This window comes from Seriola aureovittata, chromosome 3 (genome assembly GCF_021018895.1).
Source record: "Seriola aureovittata isolate HTS-2021-v1 ecotype China chromosome 3, ASM2101889v1, whole genome shotgun sequence".
NCBI classification, from domain to species: Eukaryota; Metazoa; Chordata; class Actinopteri; order Carangiformes; family Carangidae; genus Seriola; species Seriola aureovittata.
In genome coordinates, this window is record NC_079366.1 from 9,331,344 (window position 1) to 9,357,470 (window position 26,127).

At 42.5% G+C, this 26,127-nt stretch overlaps 1 protein-coding gene across 4 annotated transcripts; it reads right to left on the reverse strand.

The window, feature by feature from the left end:
• ldb1b (LIM-domain binding 1b) lies at positions 1 to 26,119 on the reverse strand. Of its 4 annotated transcripts, none has more exons than XM_056369687.1 (11): positions 25,966 to 26,119; positions 20,904 to 21,069; positions 7,448 to 7,550; positions 6,377 to 6,421; positions 6,016 to 6,091; positions 5,815 to 5,917; positions 5,325 to 5,497; positions 4,253 to 4,561; positions 2,866 to 2,989; positions 2,625 to 2,773; positions 1 to 2,233 (listed from the first exon to the last, which is right to left on the reverse strand). In XM_056369687.1, the coding sequence occupies exons 2-11, from the start codon at positions 20,929 to 20,931 to the stop codon at positions 2,003 to 2,005; spliced, it is 1,341 nt and encodes a 446-aa protein (XP_056225662.1). In that variant the 5' UTR covers positions 20,932 to 21,069; positions 25,966 to 26,119; the 3' UTR covers positions 1 to 2,002. The 4 variants fall into 4 exon arrangements, with proteins under 4 accessions (XP_056225662.1, XP_056225668.1, XP_056225673.1 ...); XM_056369693.1 differs by lacking the exon at positions 25,966 to 26,119 and adding an exon at positions 21,381 to 21,397; XM_056369698.1 differs by lacking the exons at positions 20,904 to 21,069; positions 25,966 to 26,119 and adding an exon at positions 13,246 to 13,365 and having other exon boundaries at positions 4,253 to 4,336; positions 4,439 to 4,561.
• Between the last annotated feature and the right edge of the window lie 8 nt (positions 26,120 to 26,127).

A 26,127-nucleotide genomic window follows, 5' to 3' on the forward strand; every position in this document is an offset into this window, starting at 1 on the left:
TTTTAAAGTGAAAATGTATCTTTTTATTGGTACCATACATTAATTATCAAGGGCAGAAACTAACCAAATCAAAAAATATATATCAAACAATGATTTTTCTACAGGGTTTGGAGAAGGTACAAGTCACCATTCAAACTCAATTATAACTGTTGCTGGAATCAACTGTAACAAAATGGAAATGTACAAAACAATAACGGAGCTCCGGCTGTTTTAGACAGACTTTACAGACTCAAAATTGCTACCAAATATGCCGACTGAACTTAATGTTAAGCTGGTTTCAGAAGATGTGCGTACGACTGATGGTGTCAGTCTGTTGGTTATGAAAGAGATCACACAAATGAAGACCAATTTAGACAAAAAAATAATTTTAAAAAATCTGTTTCAGCCAGTGACAGAACATGAAATTCACTGGTTGACTAAATTCAGTGAGCACATTCACTTGACATCAAGCTGAAAGTCGTAGTACACAAAATTGGGATGAATGGTAAGTGAAAAATCAGTTCCTGTATAGATGAAAAAACATGAGTGAATTTCTGCCAAAATAAATTAGAAAAAAATCAACTGAAACAGTAAAATCATCTCTCCATGGTGCCAATGTACCCCCAGGTATTTTGTAATTTAATTTACACAAGTTTTAAAAAAGAGGGAGGAGGAAAGAGAGCAGGTGGGAAGATAGAGGGGACGGGTTCATGAGTGTTTTTTCTCCTTTTTCCTATTTTTGTTTCTTTACATTAGATCAGGATGGCTTTAGGTAAATCTAAGTAAGAATACATTTTATTACAGTCAGACAGAACTTTGCTACTACCTTAAATATACAAGCACAAATACACAAAAATTCAAATCTCCAAAAAAGGAACAAAAAGACAAAATAAAAACATCCACACTAAATTATTTCTCTTTTATAAACATAAAAGATAAAAACAATATATTTTAGAGGGGGGAGGGATAAAAGTCCTGTGTTGCTCCTTGGTCTGTAGCTTTTCAGTATTGGTAGAAAATAAAAAAGTAACAATTGAAATGAAGGCGTTTAATACAAATTAAAAAACATTCTAGGGAAATATATACTGTATAAAAACTCTTAAAATGTGTAACTGTGTGTATGTGCATGTGTGTGTTGTAAATGCTCTCTGTTTGAAAGACTGCATTCACTGTAGTCTAATCAGAGATGGCTCGGGCACTGCGGGACTCAAAATCCTTCAATCATTATGTTCATTTGGGTGTGTATCTGTGCGTGTGTGTGATGTTTCCCTAGTGCCACATTTCAGCTCTCCTACTAGTGTGTGAATTTCAATGGTTTTATAGACTGATTCTAAATTCTGGTCTGTCTGCTTCAGCAAAGCCACAAATAAGCTCACACTGCCTCTTTTCTCTCCTCACACGCATTTCACTCACTCACTCACACGGACGCACGCACAGACACTCGTGCACACACATATACTCTATTAACAAACGTTTGACATTTACGTGTGACATTGTGCATCAACAGATCAGACCAGAATTGAGAACCATGTTTAGAGGACAGGTGGACAAGTCGTCCCTAAGCAACTCGCCACCATTTCAAAGCCCCGCTGCCATTACCCCCCTCCACCCTGCCCCTTTCTACATGTAAACTTCAGTGTGGATAGTTCAGTGTGCACAGTTCTCCCCTAGATTAAATTGCTGCTCCTGCTTGCTCACATCTACCCAGCCACTGTCCAAAACTGAAAATTAGCGAGAGCAGATGGGACGTTTTGTGTATGACATGAGGGAAAGGGAAACAGAGGTGGGACACAGTGCCTAAATATTGACAACTTGTAAAACTTCCTCTGGCACAGTGAAACTGTCTGTGGACAGACTGAGCTCCCTCGGGCTACCTGCGCATGATGAATCTGGGCTCTACAGTGATGTCTCGGTTGATGAGCAGATGATGGACTGTTGCCGTTGCACTCGTGGCTGTTGGGATGGGGTGGGGGCTGAGGAGTGACAGACAGGGGTTTGTGTTGAGGTTGCGGGGCTCTGGGCTCTACTGCGATGCCTGTGAGGTGGGGTTGTCACTCTTGCTCTCCTGGCTGGAGGGGGCCTTGTTGTTCCAGGGCGAGTTGGAGCCCAGCGCCGGAGAGTTGTTGAAGCTGTCCTCGTCGTCGATGCCATTGGCCGCATCAAACTGTGTGTTTTCCAGCCGTGTGATCAGACGCTCGTCCTCGTCGCCAAACTCCCCTCCCATCAGAGTGGGCTCTCCCACCACCATCACATCCTGCAGAGATACAAAACAGCAGCAGAACAATTAAAAAAAACTGACCAATCTTCATGGTAAAATTTGTGTTTATCCCTAAATCACTTTACGGTGTAATTAATGCGTCACTCTCACCAATATTTTTACAGATTGCCTTTCACTTCATATAAAGCCCAGACTTGTTATAGGCACTGTAGGGCATATTGTGTCAAATACAATAAACTTCTCTGGTGAAGAACTGCTCTGGAGTGCATCCCAATTTCAACCCAGCATCAGTAGTTAATTATGTTTATTTGTTGTGGCATTCATTTTCTTTAACTATGCCATGTGAAATTCCCTCATTGAATCAGTTGATCTATGAACATAGGTGTAATAGCAGAGTGGTGACACTAGATGGCAGTGATATACTCACTGGAACTTGGCTGGACAGAGGGAAGCCGCTGCCAGGGCTCTTCTTTTTGTTGTTATTGTTGTTATTAGTTCCTCCTCCTCCGCTGATGGTGCTGCCACCTGACATCTTGCGCTTCCGCCGTTTGTTAGGGGCCTGTCTTGATGGCTCGGCTACAGTGGAGAGAGAAAAAGAGTGAGTTACAAATTTACAAAGTTACCAATAACTGTGATTGTCTGAGCCTCAGTGTGTGTTGTTCAAGTACCTGGTGGTGCCACCATCCTCTGCCATTTCTGGAAGAGGCAGGTCTTGAGGCAGTCTCTGGGGCTGAGGCTGTATGTCTTGTGTCTGGACATCAGCTCCTGCATGGGCTCAAGAATCACACACAGCTGGAGGAGCGAACAGAGAGAGGCAACAGGACAGAGATTAACACATTTTTTAAGATCATTAGAGATGCTCCAGTTAGTCGAGCACCATTATTATCAGCTGGTGTTCAGCACAAATGACATCACTGCTGGATTTGAAATCCTCAGATTAGAAAAACTGCTCATAAAAAACATGAAGCAAATAAACATGACTGTGTTTTCACTGCGCAGCCACATTACAGGGAACTCGATCTCCACCATAGAGGCCTCTGAAGAAGTTAATGTTCCTATCAATTCCCCCCATGGACTCGAGGTGATTCTGCTGAATGTGTTTGAACCATGTAGGACTTCAGTTCCACACAGGTGGGCAGTATATCTGGACAGCTAATATCTGGTGAGCGCCTGTCTCACCAGAACATATAATACATTGTTTTCTAAGACGAGCAGGACGCTTTTCTGGATATATCAGATATTTTTTGGGCACACAGTTTCTAATGTAGTTTTTTGACCTAAGAAACCAACAACAAAACCACTGCGAACTCAAGATACAACAGGTGCAGGCCTGCTGCTGGTTGAATTGGTTTTGCCACCAGCAACTGACAACCAGTTTAAATAGGTGTCACAAAGTGATGGAAAAATGGCTGACTGTCTCTGATCATTCGGACAGTTGGGGCAGGGGACAGAGAACAATCTATAATTTTGAGAGTAAATAGGCCATAGCTGTTGGATGACATGATAATTACATTTTTAGATTTGCCAACATGGGGTTGTGACTCTTCTGCATAAACAAGAACACTGAACCTGCAGTTCCAGTCTGACCTGTGTCATGTGTGTGTATGAAACATGAGATACAAGCAATATGGGAGCTCTTCAAAACATTGCCTCAACATTAAAAGTCCCTAAATTTGGTTTCACTTTGAGCATCTTCTACCCCAGTGTTTATAAAGCTGACCAACTTGCTCTGACATGAAACTTGTTTGGAAGTCTGAGAGACTGCCCTGAAGACAGACTCTCCTCTTAACTAAAACACATCTTTAATCTTTTAAACCAAGGCTCTGAATAACATCTATGCCGGTGGATGACAACTAATTGAATCATATGAAACTGCTAAATGAGAATCAACTTTGATTTTGAATTAGGCACAGCTACAGTTTGAAGCCTGCAAAGTAACAGGTGGGTAGATTTTTCTTTCGAGCTCTTAATAAATTATGAATGGACCAAAAAAAAACAAACATTGAAGACATGCCTGATTCTAAAGGTAAAATGTTGCATATGTGTGTGACTTACCCGGAGGTAGTTGAGGGTGGAGTTCGACAGGCCACATCTTGTTATGTTTTTGGACAACTGGTCCAGCATCTGTGGGTCCTGGGCCTTGAAGATCAATAGAGGACAGTTAAAAAAAAAAAAAAAAAAAAATCCCCACCTGACACACTCACACATATACCATACATCATGTGTGGTGGATTCACTCACATGCATGGCCAGTATACTGCGGGGGATGAGTTCACGGTGTTGCCTGATGCTGAAGTGCCACGTCTTTATCCTCATCATGTCATCAAACATGAACTCCAAGTACAAGCGCCCCTCTACACACACCTACACAAGATCAGAGGACTGAGGTCAGTATGCAGCAGATGAACCCTGAAATCTCTGCAGGCAACAGGACAAGCTGAACCTCTGCACACAGATTCAGGGCAAAAGTTACAACTGAACATATGGGCATGCCAGTACTGTATCAAGATACACTTTAAATCATGTGAAACCCTCTTTTACAGCAGGGTTTTTTACATTACAGAGACTGATAACAAACCTTATCGCAAGACTGTTATTCTATCAAGTGTTTTGCACCCTCCAAACATGGAGGGAAAATTAAAAAACCCTTTACGGTAATCATTTAGGTTTTTACTTTTCACACACAAACAAAAGGTTTCTTTGCTTTGTTCTTGTGAAAAATCTGGGCAACTTTGAAAATTAAGTCAAACTTATCTCCATCTGAGGAGTTCTCAGTGTCCATTGTGTCACTTTAGGAGTGAGAAGCTAAAACTTTTGACAACCCCATGTAGATCTCTTCACAAAGTATTGTTTCCCATTTCTTTGCGATTTGCAACTGATATTTATTGTCATTTGTGTAATACAGAGAGATTTTCTGGGTCATACTATTACATAAGAAATACGCAAATATACAGGGGTCTTAACATTTCCCACAACACCTTTCCAATTGAATGCAGGTCCTGCAAAAAAAATTGAATTTTTACTGTGTCAAGAAGACTGCAATTTGTTTTGTTGTCATGTTGGAATTCTTATATTGTAAGGGGCTTTCTGTTATGTGTTCAATCCCTGTACATTTACAAACACACACCTGTGTGAACATGGGCTTTCCATTCTGGGTGACCATGGTGCACTGATCACAGTCGAGAGAGACAAAGTTATTGTGGAAGGACTCCTTGGGATGTTTCAGCACATAGTAGAGTTCAGTGGCACCGCCCTCAAATATACTCCGGAAGTACCGTGGAATCAACGTCCGGCCAATTGCTGGTGAAGTGAGGGAAAAGACAAGGGGTATGAGAAAAGTAAGGTAGAGCACTGAAACTGTTAAAAAGAGCAGTCACGAATAGAGGACTAACATAAGGCTGAACAATTAATCAAAATATCATGGAAATCACAATAACCAAATCACAAGGGCTGGAATTTTTTTTTTTTTTTTTTATAAAGACAAAATTTGTCACAGCATACCATAAATGAAGCATTGTGGTGCTACAGAGATGCCCCTGCCAAAAAATCTTCTTTTTTAATATTGTTCAGCCCTGGACTTAAGGTATAATAAGTTTGTATATAACTTTGTTTCTTACTGTAACGTTTGGGTCCATCTTCCAGACAGAAAGTAATGGTCAACATGGCATCATCTTCAAAGAACTCTGTAGTAAATGCATCCCACCACAGGTTATCGCACTCCTACAGGGTTAGGAGGGGGAAAAATAATCAGTCACCAACACCATTTCTGGATTGTTTTTGTGTGTGCATACAATATGTGGTTGTGTTTGCCTACGAACCTCTGTCCAGTTCTGTAGCCGTTTGTTAAGTTCAAATATTCTGTAGTCTGTCTGGTTGCCATATGGTGTGTGCCTCCTGGACGAACACAGAAAGACAGGAGGAGGAGGAATCAAAAGCAGGACAGGGGTTGAGAACATTTAGCTTGTGGTACTGTGAACTAAACAAAACATCCTGATCACTGTATGGTCAAAGCTCTCGTGGCCTCCGTTTCACCACCTAGTTGAGCTTTTGTCAGAGACTAAATGCAAACGCTCCAATGAAGTGAGATAAGAACATAACTTCCCACGACCTTATCTATACTTGTGTGATTATTGCCATTTTCACATCAGCTGGAGATAATGGGAAATAATGCAGCCTTACCCTATTCCTGGCTCCAGGTATGTGGGAGGATACATTGGGGTGGGACTAGAGAAACAAGAGACAGAGAAATTATTAAATTCAGCTATAGTGCTAATATTCCCTTCTCCTGGAGCTAGTCTGTCTTTACGACCCTGGGACACAAGCCAAACATCGCACAAATTAGATGATACAAGGAGACAGTAAATAACAACACTTCTCAAATACACCTATCAACTGTAGCCGATTCGCTTACTGCAAAAAGACAAGCTGTGAAATACTGCACACAGTTCTATACAGGCACAATCCCTAACCTTACAAAGCCACACAAGTCAAGTTAAATCAATTTTAGCATTAAATATTAGCTTCACACAGCCAGTCTACAGTTTTCACTTCAGTAATTCTAGCTCAACAGGCATTTACCTGGATAATAGGTGGTGTTAGTGGCAGTGGACCACACACTGTGACCTCAGCATTTAAACCAACTGACAGGACAGACAGGTGCCCTACTCTGCTGAAATATCACCAATAAACCTTCCTGCACCCAAGTGCACCTGACTGGAAAACCCCAATTCTGCGCCAGTTGTACATGGATTTCACCTCAGGTTTCTAAACTGGTAAAACATATCAGTTGTTCGGAAAACAATGAAACTCTACCTAAACTATCTACTGAAATCAATTATTTGGTAAGTTTGACGAGAGAAAAAGGTTGTGCAGCTTCCATACCATGATGTACAGGTAAACATCTTGAGTATTTGTTCAGGAAGTTTGTGAACCTCCTGAACAAATACAACCAATCACTCTCTGTGCTATTCAAATTTACAATTCAGTGCTGCTCATTGACTCTGTCCTCTAAATCCCTTACTACAGTTTGTTGATTGGTGAGCCTACCAGCTGCCAAGCTGAGTCGATTATTAGTGCAAAAACTGAACTCATGATATTGAGGCTGGCTTTACAAAGCTTTATTTAAAAAAAAAAAAAAAAAAGGCACGCACTTATACAAACACATGTAGAGGATGTTTAAATACTAAAAGTGTGAATTCCTCACCCAGAGCAGACTTCTAAACACACAGAAGACACAGACATAAAACTCACCCAACGTCTCTGTCCAGCATGGTGCCGGGGTGGAAAGGGGGGAAAGTGCTACCGTTGGGGGGCTCCTTGGGGGAGTACAGCTTGAATGACTTGGAGGAACAGCCTGCAAGAGAGGTGAGGAAAAATATTAGACAGAACATAAATGTAATGTTGAATTTTTACATTATCACTTCAGAGGTTACTTAAAAGGGTTAGTTATTAGGGATTCCAGATAATGGCAAAAAAACTGTGATTGGTGTGACAGTTAAAGCAGACATGATATGATTACTGTGTGAAATTTGGGGACAATATCCGTATGTATTAATCCACAAATTTAATAACTGACACCACAAACCTTTCAACACATATAGAACATTGGGTCAGCTGGGGCTGTAAATAAAGATCTTAAGTATAACCCAAAAACATGACAATGCATAAATGAAAGAACACAAGACAGTGCTGAGGTTGCTATATCCTTTGGAATTACAGTGGTATTTTTAATGTTAATTGTTCACTTTTAGAATGACACTTATGAAATTGAGTGTATCATGTGAGGTTGGAGGCACATGTAGCCTAAAATGGCCAGTATGGCCCAGTTTCAGTTGGCTGCACTCATTCACAGATCATCCCCAGTGTTCCAATATTATTGTATGAAGATGCAAAACAAAAACATGATGAGGAGGAAGTCTCCATTAAACAATGTGCTCCTGTTACATTCCTACTGCCCTTCATCCACATCCACTTCATAAATAACTATCAAATGCCAGACACCAAAGGACCAATACTGACTCCATTCATTCATTCACTCACACACACACACACACACACACACACACACACACACACTAAAAAAAAAAAAAAAAACAGATGAATCCTTCTCACACACACAGAGCTCCAGCCCTTGTTGTACTCTAATTGCCCAGCTCTCCCATAAAGGCCATCCAGGCGTAGCGGCCTCTAGGTCACGACCCCTGCCGTCACCATGGTGAAGCTCCGCCTCATTTATGTCTCTCTGTCTTGTCTCTGCATATTAAACATATCTGTGTGTGTGTGTGTGTGTGTGTATTAAAGAGAAATGTATATCTTAAGATATACAGAGGGAGAAATAAGTTTAACTGTATTAATAGCATGTTGCAGAGCAAGGGAAATTGTGATCTGAAATCACAGCAGTGATGTGAAATATATTTAAGGTATACAACCAAACAATTAAAGAGTAAAACAGCCTCTCTTTTGTGAGAAACAGACATGTAGGTGTCAACAGACACACTCTTGAGAGATTAAATAAACCCATCCCAGCACTGACCTTTGAGGACACAACCATAAAATATCAAGTTCATGTTCCTAAAATCACTAATCTAGGCTCATGTGCATTTAAAATCAATTCTCTTTTCATTAACAGCAGTTACATCCCTACTGCTTTCTGTCCTAATTGGTTTCTACTGTTTGAATTACAGCAGCCACATAGCCCATCATAACTCTAACATACCTACAGGTAAAATAAATAACTTAAGAAGAAAAGTTTTCAATGAAGACTAGAGCTCATCAAAACAAGATTTGCATTTTCTACATGGAAGAAAGGCCACAAAACCTGTGTCCATTTGAAACCCTGTCGTCACTTTGTGTAAAAACAAGCTGTTTACTGAGTGAGTGAGCCAGCAGCAACACTATGCTATGGGCTGGATGCACCACCAGAGGAAAACAAATGGGGTTGATAAATAAATAAATAATCGATGGTTATGTGTCCATTAGTTGTTGAGAGCTCCATTAGCTCCTCTCTTCTCCTGTTAGCGGTTAATGACAGGCAGTCACAATCACATCAGCTGGACTCCACTTCCTCCACTGGGAATCATGTTCCACCTCTCTCTTATAAGCAGACATGGTACATTATAAACATACACACATTATGCATGCACATATCCCCCTGGCTTGAGTAACGGCCGACCAACCTTCAGAGCAAACCTTATCTCAAATATTGAGTTACGGAAGCCGAAAAACTCTCAACATTTGATTTCATATAAACTCCAGACCAAAATCCATCCAGCATTACCAAGTCTCCTCTAAATAAGAATAACCTGTCGTGGTGTTGGACCTCTGCCACTTCACACTGCCACCATGATTGCTCAGGGGACAAGTAACTATCCAAACGGGATATAGGCGATAGCTAGGTTATACTGGAGCATTAACATACGTTGGCAAACTTTTAACAAAAAAACGGCTTAAGTCTGAAGTTTTTTATGAAGCTGCACTTTAAATGTGCTTAAAAAAAACAGTGTAGTTCCTAACTTTCACAGTCAAAGCACATTTAACGCGGAGTTGTCTGGTTACAAAGGCAATTAGAAAGGCAGCAAGCGCATAATGCTAACACATAGCTGCTAGCCAAGCTGAAACGTAAACCATGTAAAGAACTTCGCAACATAATGCCAACCAAAACTCATTTTAACAAGCAAGACAGCAGCGTTAAAATAGACTAAACACGATAAATGTTTTCGACATATACAACCGCCAAAACTGTAACGTTCAACACTGCCCCGTAGGCCTGCAGGGTAAGCTAACGTTAGCAAACCAGAACACAGTTAGAAACCAGTTAGCTGGTGTTAGCCGTCTTGCTAACGCCTTAGCGTTAAATCCCTTTTCAACGAGAAAGCACCGAAATAAGACGAGAAATCACAAACGCGACAACTCGTCAACCACATTAATCGCTCCAGCAGCTAGTCATTACAGTCAAAGTGTGTGTATGGGAAAAGCGACCCTTTACCTGAAAAGAAGTCCAATCAGAAAATTGATGTTTACAGATCCGTGATGATAGACCGTGTGTACGCTCCGTGCGTAAAAACGGATAGGCCCGCTGGACGGCGGTTGGCTGGACGCAACGTACCAACACAATACGTCCCTCTAAATAGGATCAATAAAAAATCTCCTCAAACCCCGAGACTGAAACGGAATAAGGCCTAAATTACGGGAGTCAGTCGGTTATGTTTTGTCCCGCATGAGGCCTTGTCAGTGGGCTGAAGCCTGCTGTGGGTTTACATACGGACCCCGATGAGCCCTTTGTTCACGGGAGGACATGAACAATAGCTGTAGGCCCTCCTCCTCCTCCTCCTCCTCTTCTCCCTCCGCAATGCATTTGCTCCTCTCTCCTCTGCCCAGCACCGCCAGCCGCCCTCACCCCCTACTCCTCCTCCCCCACTAATGCACAACTGCACATAAAGGTTGTCGGGTAAGCATTTTTTTCTTCCTTCCTCCTCCCTGCATCCCATCTTTTCCTTGTAACTGACACAGATGAGAATTGGCCTAATGCAGCCGAGTGGAAATGTGTGCGGAAACAACGGCCATGCTGGCTGGAAAGTGGTTTTCATGTTTGCCTAATTAGAGCACATCAGTTTGCTGCAAACAGCTGAACTCAGACAGTGACAGCCAAGACCCAGGTCATATGTAAAATATGCAATGGGTTTAGTGTGATGCACACACACACAGCTGATGGAGCAGCCTGATCAGACAAAAGTAGATTAAGATCTCATAAATTAACTTTCATGTAAAGGAAACAGACTGGGCTTGTTTCCATTTAATTGTGTCTTTGAGTTTGTACACTGAACTGTCTCCAAGGTAGGCCAGTAAATCCATTACCACTGGGAATCTCTGCCTCTTTCTCACTCTATGCACACACACACACACACACACACACACACACACACACACACACACACACTCACACGCTCACACGCACACATGCACACACTCAAACACTCAAACACACAGGAAGCACTAAGCCAAAAGGAGAATCCCATAGGCCTCTAAATCTGCTTAAATCGCCTCAAATTATAATCAGATATTCAGATCACAGCCAGCGAGGACTCACCCATATGGCCAAAGTTGGGATATAAAAAGAACAAGCACAGTAGTATTAGGTCAAGAGTTTCATATATGTAAGTGTGTGTCATAATATTTGTTAATTTAACATAGTCATCCCCAAAGGATGACTACGTCAAATTTTTGACAGGTGTGATGTTGAAGCCACCAGCATGAACATGGTTTTGATTTATACACTAAGTTTAGTTTTAAGTTTATGATTATTTACATTGAATTATTTCTTCAATTTTACAATATTTATATATATTTTCTGTTTGAAAGAAAGCAAAAAAAGCATAAAAAAAGAAAAAACTGCACCAACCACACAAATACTGCAACATCATTACCAAATTGATAATAATAATAATAATAATAATAATAATAATAATAATAATAATAATAATAACAATAATAATAATGACAATAATAATAATTTATTAAAGTAAATATTAAAAGTTATACCATCAATAGAATGACTAATTTATTGATGTGATTATGTCGTTCCTGTATCCACCAAAGTCTAATGACATATCATTTTATACTACCATTAATTCATGGGCCTCATAATCAAACCATTGTTCCATCATGTCTGATATTCTGACATTTATGAGACAGTGAAGCATGGTGTAATGACCTTTCATTGTGCATTTATTTTTCCAGCTATGTCTACTCTACTCTTCTGCCATCTTGTAACAAAAGGAGTCACTTTGTTTTGAAATATTTGTGGATATTTTCTGTCTGGATACGCACTCTCTGAACATAACTCATAACCCTCTTATATGTGCAAAATGAAGATGGCAACTCAAATGCGGATGTCTTTCCGGACTGTGATGGATGAAATTTGGAGTATGGTGAAGTGCAGTGTCTCCCAGAGCCAGACATGTAGAGAGGATAAGCTGCTCCAAGGCCTGTCTCTCACCCGACCAGCAACAAAGATGCTCAGGCTGAGTTTATGTATATTGGTTTGACCATGGTAAGCCTGTGGCATGAGCACTTCACAGCTCACGAGGCTCCTGTCAGTCTTTTGGCAGCATCTTTGTGTGTCTAGTACCAGGGGGAGGTGTAGTCAGTAGTAGCTTAGAGTGTCTGTTGTGGGTGACTTATGTGGATTTGCCTATCTTACATTCACTGGCCCCTGTAGCCATGGCAACACGAGCAGTCAATGCTGCCACAACCGGAGAGAGTCTAAGAATCATCCATGGAAATGGACACACAAGGGTTAATCCTAAATGTGTGTGTGTGTGTGTGTGTGTGTGTGTGTGTGTGTGTGTGTGTGTGTGTGTGTGTGTGTGTGTCTCCAAAGCTCGCCCATTGAAATGGTACATGACGGGGTTAATCCCTTGTGCACGTGTGTGTGTGCGAATGTGTGTGTGGTGGGGTGATGGAGAGGGGGTGGGGGTGGGAGGTGTGTCAGGATAAGGCTTGAAGGGCTTACACACACCGTTTCTTTTGCTCTCAGGCATAGGGCAGGCCTTATCTTCAACCAGCACCCCAACCAGTGAGTCTCACGCGCAAGCACGAACACACACACACACACACACACACACACACACACACACACACACACACACACACACACACATACACATACACACACACACACACTGCTACCTAACCTTCACTTCACCAGCTTGCCTCATTTCCCCACTTGCAGTCACACATTCACACCTAAAGCCATAAATCCATGTATAATACGTGATTAAAGCTGGAGCGTGTGGTGGCTGAATAAACTCCCCAAAGTGCACAGTGTGATGTTTTCACTAAGCTTACACTTAAACCTACAAGTGCAACTTGTTTAATTCACCTTTGTCAAAGTCAGTAAAAGAAGCAAGTAGCCAAACTTGCACAGCATTTCTCTGGGCATCAACAAACAAAGAGAAACATCAAAGCAGCTGTTTTTTGACTGCTGGGGTTTTGTTGCTCAATCAGCTACAAGAAAGACAAGAAGGAAAAGATCAGCAAGTCAAACTTACCTTCATCAGTTTCCAGCTGCTCTGACATTGCCATTTTGTCACCTACAAATGAACTTTCACAGTTATACACTGATCTAACTCGCAGGCTGGGTCTCTGTTTTCATGCCTCTCCCTCTCTGATATCTCCCATGTCCAGACGTCAGGCTCAGGGGCACGAAAGGGGGGGGGGACTACAATATGTGTGTGTGCTCTGAGTGTATGTGCATCTTCTGTGCAAGTGTCGCCTGGTGTTTTGTGTGTGTGTGTGTGTGTGTGCACGTTCTCATGCACATGTGCAAATGTGTGCAGCATGCCACTTCCACTCACTAGTCAACAGGAAACTGAGCGGCACACACATCTGCCAGAGTTGTGATAACAGCCGTCCCAGTTGCCCTCCCCTCGACACAGTCTTCAACACTGATCTGAGGACAGTCACATGTTGGTATGACTGCAGAAAATGCCCTGACTAAACTGATCCTAGCTTGAACATGAGAGCTAACTTTTTAATGACAGTCATATCAGTTAAGTGTTGTTTCTTCCGTTCTTGTTCCCAAACAGGAATAAAAACAAAGCCACTCCTATTTTCATAGGTTGGATTCACATTTCTTTCCCCAAGTGTAAAGCAAAAGCTACTGTTTCATTGCTTTTACCACTTCATAGTATGACACATCTCTGGGGCTCTCCTCAGTGATCACTGTCTGCCAGATTTTATACATTTGGCAGCTCAGGCTTCTTTACTCTGTTATTGGATCAGATGGAGGGACAGAGATCTATCTGTCTGACTCAGCTCCGATAAAAGATCCAAAGGACAAGCTGCCACTCTGTGGAGGAATGAGCTTTAGCTCAAAGTGACTGTGAGTCAGAATCACAGACACTCATTTACAATGGTACTTTACTTGAGTACGTCTATTTTATGCTAATTTATACTTCTACCTCAGTACATTTCACGGACAATATTTTACTTCTATAATCCACCACATTTATCTGGCAGCTACAGTTCACTGATGCATATAAACACGATGACTTAAATATTACTGAAATATGATGCAGACTTCACCTCAGCCAACAACAACATGATATAGTGCCCAGAAATACAATTAAACTGCAGTACATATTTAGTCAAAATAGTCGGACCAGATAAAAAGACAGAGACAAATCAAGTTAAAGCTAGCTGGTGAGAGACAGCCACATTTAGCTGATTGGTTTCTTATCCCACATTAATAAGGGAGTAGCTAAACCCAGTCATGGAGAATAAAAACAGCTAAACTAGACCTGCTCATTAGCCTAGCTTAGCAGTAACTGCCATCTTACCTTTTAACAGTTTTAGGTATTATCTGTGGTCTCAGTCAATGATTTTTGCTTGTAAAGTAATCAGTATAAAATCAAATGAAGGCATTACATCTTAGCCATGTGTTAACATGGCTTACATGGTCAGGCTGAAAACTTGAAACCCCTTTTTTTAACTCCAAATTTTCTGTTAGTGTACTGCTCTGCTTTGTTGGGTAATACTCCGTGCCTTACTGTCTATACCATGGTATCGCTCCTGTTTATATCTCTGGGTGTACAAGGCCACTTTGGTCAAAGGCGCAAATCAAGCAGGACTTTAGACTCTCTTTATTCCACGATGACCCCTCAGTGAGGTATATGAACATAGTTTCATATAACAAACAGAAGAAACTGAAATAAAGTAAGTGGGCAGAGACACTTGTTGCTAGGTTATGGGCAAACACAACAAAGGAGAAAATGTTAAGTAAATGATTAAATTTAAAAATGACAAAACAAGTACACTCTCATAAATATACAGTAGTTATTTAAAAGATAGCCATTATAATTTTGACAAATTTAGCGAGATTGTTTTTTTTTATGTTCGTAGTGTTAAGTGAATAATTTTTCAGATGTACTTGGATTAATTCTATAGTATGTAGTAGTATCTGAGTTAGTTACCACATTTGAGCAACATTCATGAATAATGAAGTTTTTTACATTAGAAATTAACCCAATGATTAATAACACAGATTTTTACAAGCCTATCGAACTTTTATCGCCATATACAACTCACCATATGCAATCCAATATGCTGTGTTAATGTTTAAGAAACTGTACTAACTTACACTGTATGTCCACACAGTTTTCTAGCTTTTTGTTATCATAGCATTTGTTTTGTAATTGGTTTAACAGAAGACCCATTATAATCAAAAGCTACTTGATACTCATAGACCAAGACAACTACTTAATGGAAACGTTTGCATCGGTGTGAAGGAGTTCCTTGATTTGTCATGTATTAAAACTCTGCATTAGCTACACAGACATTCTTCTTTATCTGTAAATATTTTTCAATTGATTTTGCATAAAGCTTGCTATATTAACATACTATATCACTATTATGGCTTCAAATTATATATAACATGAGAAATGATTTAATCTACATCACCCACTGTTATATATAACATAAGATTCACAGGGGCTATTTTTTACGTACATTGTTTACTACGTCAATTGAAGGACTTTTACTTGTAATGCAATTTGACATTGCTGTACTGCTTCTTTTACTTAAGCATCTGAATATTTCCTCAACACTACTGAACTGTCAGACAATTGTTATCTATACGCCTCTTTTGCACACCAACTTTACATAAAAGAACACTAATCAAAGCTGTTATGCAAATGTGCATTACAAGTAAAACTGTATGCAAATGATGCTGTTGTTATTCTGTGAATGCCATCATTCTCCATTTGATTTACAGTCAGGGCCTCAGCATGCATCATTACGGGAGGAGAAGAATTGTAAGTGACCTACAATCAGAGGTTGTTTTTTGATAGCAGCGCCCTCTTGTGGCCGCGCTGAGCCAGTGTGTTTGTTTTCATCCGGCTCTACAGTATTTTCTCACTCACTGGGTGAATTCCCTACTCAGGATTTTCTCTGGCAGGCGAACACAGGCACACTGCAACAAGGGAACTTCAGTGGCTAGTGCGTCACATGTTATAACAGGCCAATGGGTGAAGGGATTAAATTAGAGAAGGGCTCTGTTGTGTGCCAGTTTGTCATGAATATACGTTATGTGTGTTTCATAAGAAAAGTGTTTCTCAAAAATACACATGTACATAGTAGAGATGTAACTCCTAATAGTCAGCATTATTATCCATCATCCTCAGTTCTTTTTACTCTCACTGGCATTTTGCAGGTGGCTTAGCCTTTAAGGGTGTGTGTGTGTGTGTCGGTGTGTGTGTCAGATGTGAGTGTGTGTGTGTGTGTGTGTGTGTGTCAGATGTGAGTGTGTGTGTGTGTGTGTGTGTGTGTGTGTGTGTGTGTGTGTGTGTGTGTGGCGGCGGCTGGTGTCAGCTGACAGCTGTGTGAGGGGAGATGACAGTGCCCTGATGCTGCGTTCTCTGTTCTCTGGGAGCCATTTTGTCTGTCTCTGATCTCAGAGTCAGGTCTGCCCCCCCAACACCCCCCCCACTCCCCCACCCCCCAGCCAATCACGTCACCGCTCAGCCTTGCAGAAAACATAGAAACACAGTCTGATCACTCTCTCACTCTCTGTCTCACCCTCTCTCCCTCCCTCCCTCCCTCCCGCTCCTGCGCTCCTACAGTGCTCATCTCCCACTTGCCTCTCTTTTCTTGGCTCTTATGCTCTCTGCCTGTTCCCCCCTCCGTCACCTCGCTCCTCTCCTGTTTTCTCTTCCTCGCCACCCTCCCTCCTCCTCCTCCTCCTCCTCCTCTTCCTCTCTTAATCCACATCTTTCCTCAGTATCTGCTCACTCCCTCTCTCTTCCCCTCCGTCACACCCTCCTCCTCCTCCTCCTCCTCCTCCTCTTTGGGCTCTCTTGTTGTGCAACCCGTTTCTAAACAGCTCAGCCTTTGTGCGTTTTTGTCTGTTGCCATTTCAGCCAGGGCTGCAGTCTTTACTCATTTTCTTCCAATCAGGGACACCATGTGACTCTCTGCATGAGAGGGCACAGTCCCTTCCCCCTTCTCTCCTACCTCTCTATCTCTCTCTCTCCCTCTCTCTCTCTCTCTCTCTCTCTCTCTCTCTCCCCTTCTCCCTCTCATCCCTCCTTACCCTCCTCCCTTCCCCTCATCTAGCCAGACAGCCAGCCAGCCAGGCAACATACGCTAGCAATCAAGGGAGTCAAAGAGAAAGAGGGAGTCAGGGGAGAGGGGAAGGAAGGATAGAAGTAAGAGGGGGTGTAATGTAAAGTCTGGGGAGGTCAACGCAGAGTCTGACTGACCACAAAGTATAAAACATCTGTATCTTCGGAGAGCGTATTGTATGATAACTTCTTTTTGTTAATGTATCACAGCTCGGAGCACATCCTCACACACACTCTACCCCACTGTTTATGTCATCCACATGTTGGGGCACATGCTGCGTGAGTACGTCCACGTCCACATACACATACACACACACACACACACACACACACACACACACTCGCTCACACACACAAACCCTGAGCCCACACAAGAAGGGGGAGGATCGTTCTGTGTTGAACACAGCTCTGGAATGTAAACAAGAGAGAACGAGAGAAAGAGAAGTGAACGACTAAAGAGAGACTCTGAATTTTCTTATTTTATATATTTCTATTATATTTTCTATCACCAGAGCAGCAGCATCTGACTCTCTTTGACCTCTTTTGAATGTATAAAAACAGCAGAGGGGGTGCAAATTAACCAGCATCATTGTAGGGTCAAGCTTTAGGTTCATTTGAAGTTGACACAAGTGAATGGAAGTGGTTGTTGGATGTGTGTTTACACTGGTTTTTAGTTTCCTCGTGTTGTATACGTATGTATGTAAGCATTGTTTAGGCCTCCAGGCTTGCATTAAGAAATATATCATATATCATTCCTTTTATTCCTCCTATCCCAGTGGTTCTTTGAGAAAGTTTAAACCTTGTTCTAGTTTTTGCTGATGCTGTGTTGACAGCTACAGTGACGCCTGAGAAACCGGTGGTTGAAAATCAAAAGAAACTAATTTTCATGGCACCAAATAGGACGAGAAAAGCAACTCTATTCTCCGTCTTACTTTAAACTGAAAAGAAGTCAGGAGGGAAAAGGGAGAATCCATGGAGCAGAGAAACTGAGGCAAAAAGAAAGGGGAACACCAGAGAGAACAATATGAGAGCAGAAGTGCAGCGCACAAGAGTGCGGTCATACGTCTTTTTGGAAATTTCCATGACCACGTTGATTAAGTATGCAATCTGACCGCAAGATAGCTAAGGCCCGGTTCTAAACAAACGCTCCCGCCTCTGCTGTGCAGGCTTGTTTAACGGCTGAGGTGGCAGCGTTTGCCTTCGTAGCACGGGGCACTGCGCAGAGATTGAAAACACACACACACACACACACACACACACACTTGTGTGAATGCAGTCACATTTAACACAGATACACCACATTTCCATGTGCTGTTGTATGTTCCAGTCAAACTATGCATTCAGGGAAATAAAGCACGCACACGTCATCTGGTGTGTCTAGAGTTTGTCTTTGCTGACATCAAATCCATCTGGTTTGATCACAGTGGTCATATCTTTTTCTTTTTTTTTCATATTTCTGCATCTTTCTACTTCATACCATCATCCATTCATCTGCCTTCAAGCTACAACTGTGTACAGGCCAGGATGAGTTGGCATTGTCTCTTAATTTGCTCCTCCTAAACTTTCCGCCCTTAAAACAATCTGTCAGCTAAAGACTTTCCAAACCACAAAACATGGAACCTGTTAGTGTTTCCATCTTTCTAATGATTAAAGTCGAGACTGGCACCGAGGAAATCTGATCCTGGATGAGTGGTTGGCTAAATTTCTCCATCCACATCCCGGCTGTTTGAGGCTTGACCACAGTGGCCACTGTGGCCTGGTAGGCTGTGGATAGAAGAGGAGGCCACGTCAGGGTGATACAGCACCCTACACACACACACACACACACACACACACACACACACACACACACACTCACACTCACACTCACACACAGCAACTCTATCACACTAACTTCCTCCTCTCCTGCTGCTGAATATTGTATGGCAGTAGATTCTGAGTACATCTATCATGATTATGAATACATTTTCAGCTATAGGATTATATTTCATGTTCTACACGTCCTATCAGGACTGCAACATAAATCGTTGTAACACTTAATAATATATTGCCTGAGGCTCAGCGGCGCTGGGTTTATTTCTAGACTTTGATTCCTCCTTTTCTTTCCTCCTCTATCTGATTAAAGTCAATAAAATAAGAATTATCTGTTTGCTGTCAGGCGCTCAACACCCAAACACAACTGTTTGGGGACTGCAGGGAGTTCCTCAGCTTTCACAGAAGTCGCACACCTCTCAATATGGTGGTCTAATATGATGGATATTCTCTGTTGCTCAGCTCTCAGAAGCCCCCGTGGCTGTTACTCAACTTTAACCAGTTTTATTAAAAAATAATGACAAGTAAAACTCTGACTATGAAATTGTTTTGTTATCATGCTGCTGATTTACTTTCAAGTTGGTCGAGACATAGAAAACTAGGCTGTCTGTCTGCTATCTCTTCCTCCTCCTAAAAACAGCAGCGGGTCACGACAGGACAGAGACAATAGGGGAAGTAGATGTGATAGAAAACAGCGAAAACACAAATGGTGATGCAAATAATGATAACACACGAGGGCGAAGTCAATACATCCTGACCTCCCTCCATGAACTCAAGAAGAGAAGACTTTTGTGTAAAAGAGGAGGGAGACTCCCTAAAAAGAACAGTATAAGTCTATGTCATGCTTGGATAACACCAGTGAGAGTTACATCTTCAGAGACACTAAAACACATGTACCACTTACAGTCAAAGAAACGTAGTGATGCTGCATTTTCACTGTGATATCAGTGACAAAAACTGCTTCTACTCCTGAATAAGAAGTATCACCATCATCATCATCGGGCTTGTTACGCATCCTAAATGATATACTCCTGCGTGAGCTGTGAAACATCAAACATTCATTAATAACTCTAGTGTGGGAAGAGGTGCAGAATCAATTATGCAAGCCTTTGATCCGAGCCAGTGATCTTTGCCCTTTAAATGTCACACTTTGATCCTTCTTTTTCTTTTTCTTTTTCTTTTTCTTTTTCTTTTTCTTTTTCCGCTATCTCTGCATGAGAGGCCAGTCAGCACTGTAGTTCGGTGAGTGTAACGTCTGTGCCGACCTTAAAAGAACTCTGTTGTTAACCCGGGCCATCAGTCAGAAATCAACAGAAGCAACAAGAAGAAAAACAAACTGGTGTAGGAAGAAGTAGCATTAGTGGTGCCATAGCAACAACTTCATGCACAGATGTCTGCACCGTCAGCAAAGATCTTTTTCTCTTCAAACTAAACAACAAACAGTTAAAAGCACTTTGAGAGAGAGAATGAGACAAGACTACGTGTTGATCCATCTATTCTGGTATTTTCTTTGCTCTCCATCCTCTCAGCCGTCACAGAGGGCGACCTCCCATGAGCCTTTGCAAACAGAGCCCCAGGGCCCCGGGGCACCTCTCTCCCTGTCTCTCTCTGCCCCAGTCACGCCACGGCAGCGGCTGAACTCACCGACCAAAATACAACAACAACAACAACAACAACAACAACATCAACGACCAGAAAAAGTCAGCGACTGGCAACAGCAGCAGCAGCAGCGGGGCTGTCGTTAATGGCAAACCATCACCACGGCAGCTACTTACCGGGACACGCGCAGCCGCCCACGGACATCTTCTCACATGTCTGGTGTGAATCCGATCAGAATGATGGTGGTGGCTGTGTTATCCCTGCTCTCTTCCTCTCCTCTCCTCTCCTCTCCTCTCTCTCACCAGTCACTGCTGCCGCCACTGAGGCTGCTCACATGAGCGTCTGTTATCCCCACGGTTCACACACACAGGCACACACACAGACACATACACACCACCAGGGAGCAAAGAGAGAGGGAGGGAGGGAGGGAGGGAGGGAGGGAGGGAGGGAGGGAGGGAGGAGAGAGTGACGACGAGGGAGAAAAAGAGGGGAAGAAGAGGTTAAAAAAAGAGCACACACACACACACAAAGGATCGGATTCTCTCAGTTGTAGCTGTACACTGTGAATCACACCGTCTGTGTGTGTGTGCGAGTGTAAGTGTGTGTGTTACAGAGTGAGGAGAATTCTGTTCCTGCCTCTGCTCTGCCCTCACCCTCATCAGTCCTGCAAATTACAGCTCAGGTGGGAGGAGAGAGGGAGAAAGAGAGGAAGAGAGAGGGAGGGAATGAGAGGCTGAGTGCTCGAGAGAGAGAGAGAGTGAGAGCAAGAGCGAGAGTGTGTGTGTATGTGTGTGTGCGCTAGTGTGAGTGAGCGAGAGAGAGAGAGAGTGGACTGTCAAAGTGACCTGAGAGGCAGATTTGAGAGAATAACAACCATGTGATGTGGGTCCTTTTTTTCCCCTTTAAATATGTAGAGGCTGTTTTTCTTCCACTGCTGCTACAATGACACACACACACACACACTCTCACATATGGACACACACACACACACACACACACACACACACACACGGAAGTGCACATATGAAGGTTTAAATGATTTTCAGGAAATCTGGCTTTATGTGTGTGTGTGTGTGTGTGTGTGTGTGTGTGTGTGTGTGTGTGTGTGTGTGTGTGTGTGTGTGTGTGCGCTGCAGCCGTCTGAGTGGCTTGTTACCATCCAGCGCAGGTCTGCTACATGGCAGGGGAGGGCAGGGGGGAGGGAAAAGGGGGAGGAAAAGGGAGGAGGAGAGAGGAGGGGGCGATTGACGTGCCTCGGCTCTCTCTCCTCTCCTCTCTCTCTCTCTCTCTCTCTCTCCCTCCCTCGCTGTCGTCTCCTTTTCTCACCCATTCACTCTCTCGCTCCGTTAGTCTTTCTGTCTGCAGTATGTCACACTGTGTTGCTCTCTCGCTTCACTCATCTTCCTGTCTACTCGGCCATTTATCTCTCCCGCTCTCCCCCTGTCCTCCTCTCCTCTCCCTCCCTCCTCCCTCTCCGCGTCTCTCTCTCTCTTTCCTTATTACTCCTTCTTCCGTTCTACCTTTCCCTCCCACCGTCTCCATCTCACTCTAATCTGTCTTCCATCACTATGTCATTTGTCTTTCCCCGTTAGATTCACAAGTTTACGTGTGTGTGTGTGAGTGTGTGTGTGTGTGTGTGTGTGTGTGAGTGAGGGAGAGAATTGTTAGGTCCAGGTTATGTACAAGACACACCTGAAGGATAAGTCTGGCCATTGTCAACAATTACCATGAAAAGACCAAAACCAACATTGAACTGATCTACAACAACTACTTATGTATCAAATTATTCCTCTGTGCCATAGAGCTCCATTGTTGTCCAAAAACTATTATAAAGCACATCTGTGAGCCGAACTGCTGCACATGTTCCTTCATTACTTTGAATATGCACACTGTAATTTGTTTTGAGTCAGTCTCACCTACACAAATGTGTGCTAATCCACAGCTCAAAATAGTCCCCAACAAAAGCACTATTTACTCCTGTTTGAGTAACAACTGAGTGCCCACCTGTTTCAGGCAATTATTTGGTCTTTTTTTTTTTTTTTTTTTTTTTTTAAAGTTAAAGTATATATTAGTGACCCATTTCTAAGGATTTAAATGAGCACCAATGGGCTTTGGGGCTGAGTGCCACAGACAGGGTAGGGAAGTTGGAAAGTAGGCAACTGAGAGACAGACACATTATCGGTTTTGGTGTTTTCATGTTGCCAACCCGGGAGTCAGTACTCCCAAAATGGGTTGAAAGATAAATCTGAGGAGTCATGAGATGATTAAAGGAATATTTCGACATTTTCAGGAATTATTCGCTTTCTTGCTGCGAGTTTGATGAGAAGACTCATACCAGCCTCATATGTGTACGCTAAATATGAAGCCACTGCCAGAACCCAGGTAGCTTAGGGATGCTCTGGGAACTTGCTGCAAATGGCTAAGAGACAGCATACAACCACCACCACCCCCCAACCCCCCAAAAACAATTCTTCACAAGTTGGAAACCACTGCTTTAAACAACACATACACAAACTCTGCCCATTCAGGGATTTAAAAGCTTTTACAAAGGTCATGACCCCAACTGAGCTCATCACTTCCAGCAAAACTCACACACTTCTTCCTTAAGAGACTAAATGCATATACATTACAGTACATACATATATGCACATGGCTGAGACAGAAAGCTATATGTACAAATATATATCACTGGCATATGCCGTTTCCCTCCAAAATGACATTGCAGAGTTTTGTTAAATCAGGTTCTCTCTTAACATGCAAAGAGGAACACAAGTCTGCATAGATCGCCTCCCCCACATATTTCTACTTCCCTTTTTTAAGACACTTGCTCTTTGTCTCCCTCCCTCTCTTCCTCACCCTCTGTCTCATTAGGCAGTATCTCATTTTGAGGAGGAGAGTGTTAAGCCAATCAGAGAGGGGAAGAAAGAGCAGAGGAAGGAGGGAGATGGAGAGGTTGCAGGAGGAGGAGGGCAGAGATGGAGGGAGTGAGAGAGATGGCGAGAGAGCGACAGAGGGAAAGAGAGGGCGATAGATGGATGGAGGGAGGGAGGGAGAAAGAGAGAATAAATAGCTCTGGCGCACTCGTCCCCCATTACCCCGGGAGGGCACTGTCGCCATGGCAATGTGGCAGAAAAAGGATAGCACAAGCATGATGAGCTTCTACACACACACACATTTACAAATGAAAACTGTGAATCACACATATATCTGCCCACATTAACAGTTTCATAGAGACAGTTTTGACAAGTTCATACTTTCAAACGGATGTGTGCACAAAGCACACTGTCTTACACCTCGCCATAATTATTTATATACAAGCACACACACACACACACACACACACACACACATTAGCAGTTTGCCAGTTAACAGATAGTCAAAGCCCACATAACACAGATAAATAACAGAGACAAAGAAAGCCGTGGAGGGAGATTAAAGTAAAAGACAGACAGTAAACACAAAACAAGAAGGTGAAGAAAAGGCACCGGAGAAGAAAATAGCAAGGGAGAAGAAGAAAGCAATTTTTGGAGCTTATCAAGTTTCCCGCTGTGCTGCTCTGCAATAAACTTTGTCGGATTAGGATGAATGTTTCTCTTACATGTTTAATCTGTGCCTTCTTTCTACTTTCCTTGGTCCTTGCAGGCATTTATCTATAAAACTTCTTAATAAAACCCGAATTAATTGATTATTTTGGCGTGACTTGTGGCAAGGCAACAAGCTACAAATACAGGTACAAACACTGACAAATTATCACCTCATAAAGGCGTTATGGCAAACATGTTGCCAAACAGCTGCCAAGTCTGCATCCAGCAGATACAGAGCAACATTAGCCCTCGATTGAAATCATTTTTGTGTCTACCTGATGAACGTTAGTCGAATATTCACCCTCATTTATGCTCTGGTTTAGTCTCTACCAACTACTGAGGGAAATATCTGGATCTTTAGCTGCTATATGCTCCACTATTTACCATGTTATGTCGCCACTAACTTCCTGTTCCTGTCTGCCAGTAAGACTGAATCAAAACAGTAGAGTTGATGGCCATATAAAGTCAAAACAAGCCAAAAGATGCTAAAGAATCTAAAGCCACACTAACTAATGTATCCCCAGATCAGTGTACTGCTAACATGCTAATATTTGGCAGAACATGTTCACCATCTTACATTAGCATGCTAGCATGCTAACATTTGCTAATTATTAGTATTGCAGGTATTTGGTCATAAATGGGCAAATAGAAAAATTTTAACCTGAAATTTGGACCATGATGTTTGCATCAGATGAGCACCAACGCTAATACAATTCATCCTGAAGGGAAACTAATGTTTGTACCATGGCAATCTGTCCAACAGTTGTCAAGACATTTCAGTCAAAACCACAAAACTGAACCTTGTCGCGTCACTAAAGGAAAATCAGGGAATCACCAAAGTCAGTGGAATTCATCCCCCTGGTGACATCAGTGTCTTTACTGTATTTCATATTCATCCTGTAGTTGTTGAGATAGTTCAGTTTGGGCCAAAGTGGTGGACCAACTGTGCTGATAGCATGGCTAAAATGATTGATTAGCACAGCTTTAAGTCCAAGGTGTGTTTCACATTGTATTTGGTCTGTTTTATCCTACAGTATCCAGCCTATGTGATGTAAATAATAGCTCCTGCTGAACTCCCATCATGTCTCTCTCACCCTGTGACCCTGAACAATGAGTTTTGGTTCCTGTCAGGTTCGGCCAGCTTGTCACAGCAGAACAGACTAAGTTCAGTTCCCCAGTCATTGATGTTGAAGCACTTGTACTTTGTCGACAAACTAACCATGCCTGCTACAACACACCTGTTCTCAATAATGTAAGATCCAGCAAATTACTAACAAAAAAAAAAATGCTCCACAGAGTACAACAAATCACCTAGAGTCAGTAGGCTCACGTTAAAAATGGCTTTAGCACCGTTCTTGTGCCTTTGTTGCAGCACACTTGTCTTCAAAAGTTGTTTAGATGGCAAATGTGGTGGTTAATCAGCTTAAGAAATCTTGTGTGCATCCAGCCGGAGGGCAAACCAGAGAATGAAAGGGGCTGTTCTGAGCCAGCCAGCTCTCTGTAAACTCTTATGTAAGGCAGAATCTGCATCCTGTTTCTCTCGGCTACATTATTGATGCAGGCTTCTGTTACCACGCTGAGTGTGTTTGTGTGCGTACGTGCCCATGAACGTGTACACCTGTAAGCAGCTACCTTTCGCCGGATAGTCTCTCACCTCTGCTGTTCTGCAGGAAGGGTGGTCTCCTCCAGCTGATGTCTTGTCACTTTCTCTCCTCCCCTTTCCACCTCTCTGCATGCTCTCTTGTTCTTCCTTCACCTCCTTTCTTTTTTTTCCGTATTAATGGAAGTCCCCTCCACCCCCCCACCCCTCCCCACC

Excerpts from the sequence above, each read along its gene's own strand:
- ldb1b (XM_056369677.1), bottom strand. The coding sequence starts at position 13,279 with ATGGCAATGTCAGAGCAGCTGGAAACTGATGAAG. Across the intron at positions 6,092-6,376 it reads TACCTGGAGCCAGGAATAGG|GAGGCACACACCATATGGCA; the intron begins GTAAGGCTGCAT and ends GTGTTCGTCCAG. Across the intron at positions 2,990-4,252 it reads CCACCCTCAACTACCTCCGG|CTGTGTGTGATTCTTGAGCC; the intron begins GTAAGTCACACA and ends TCGCTCCTCCAG.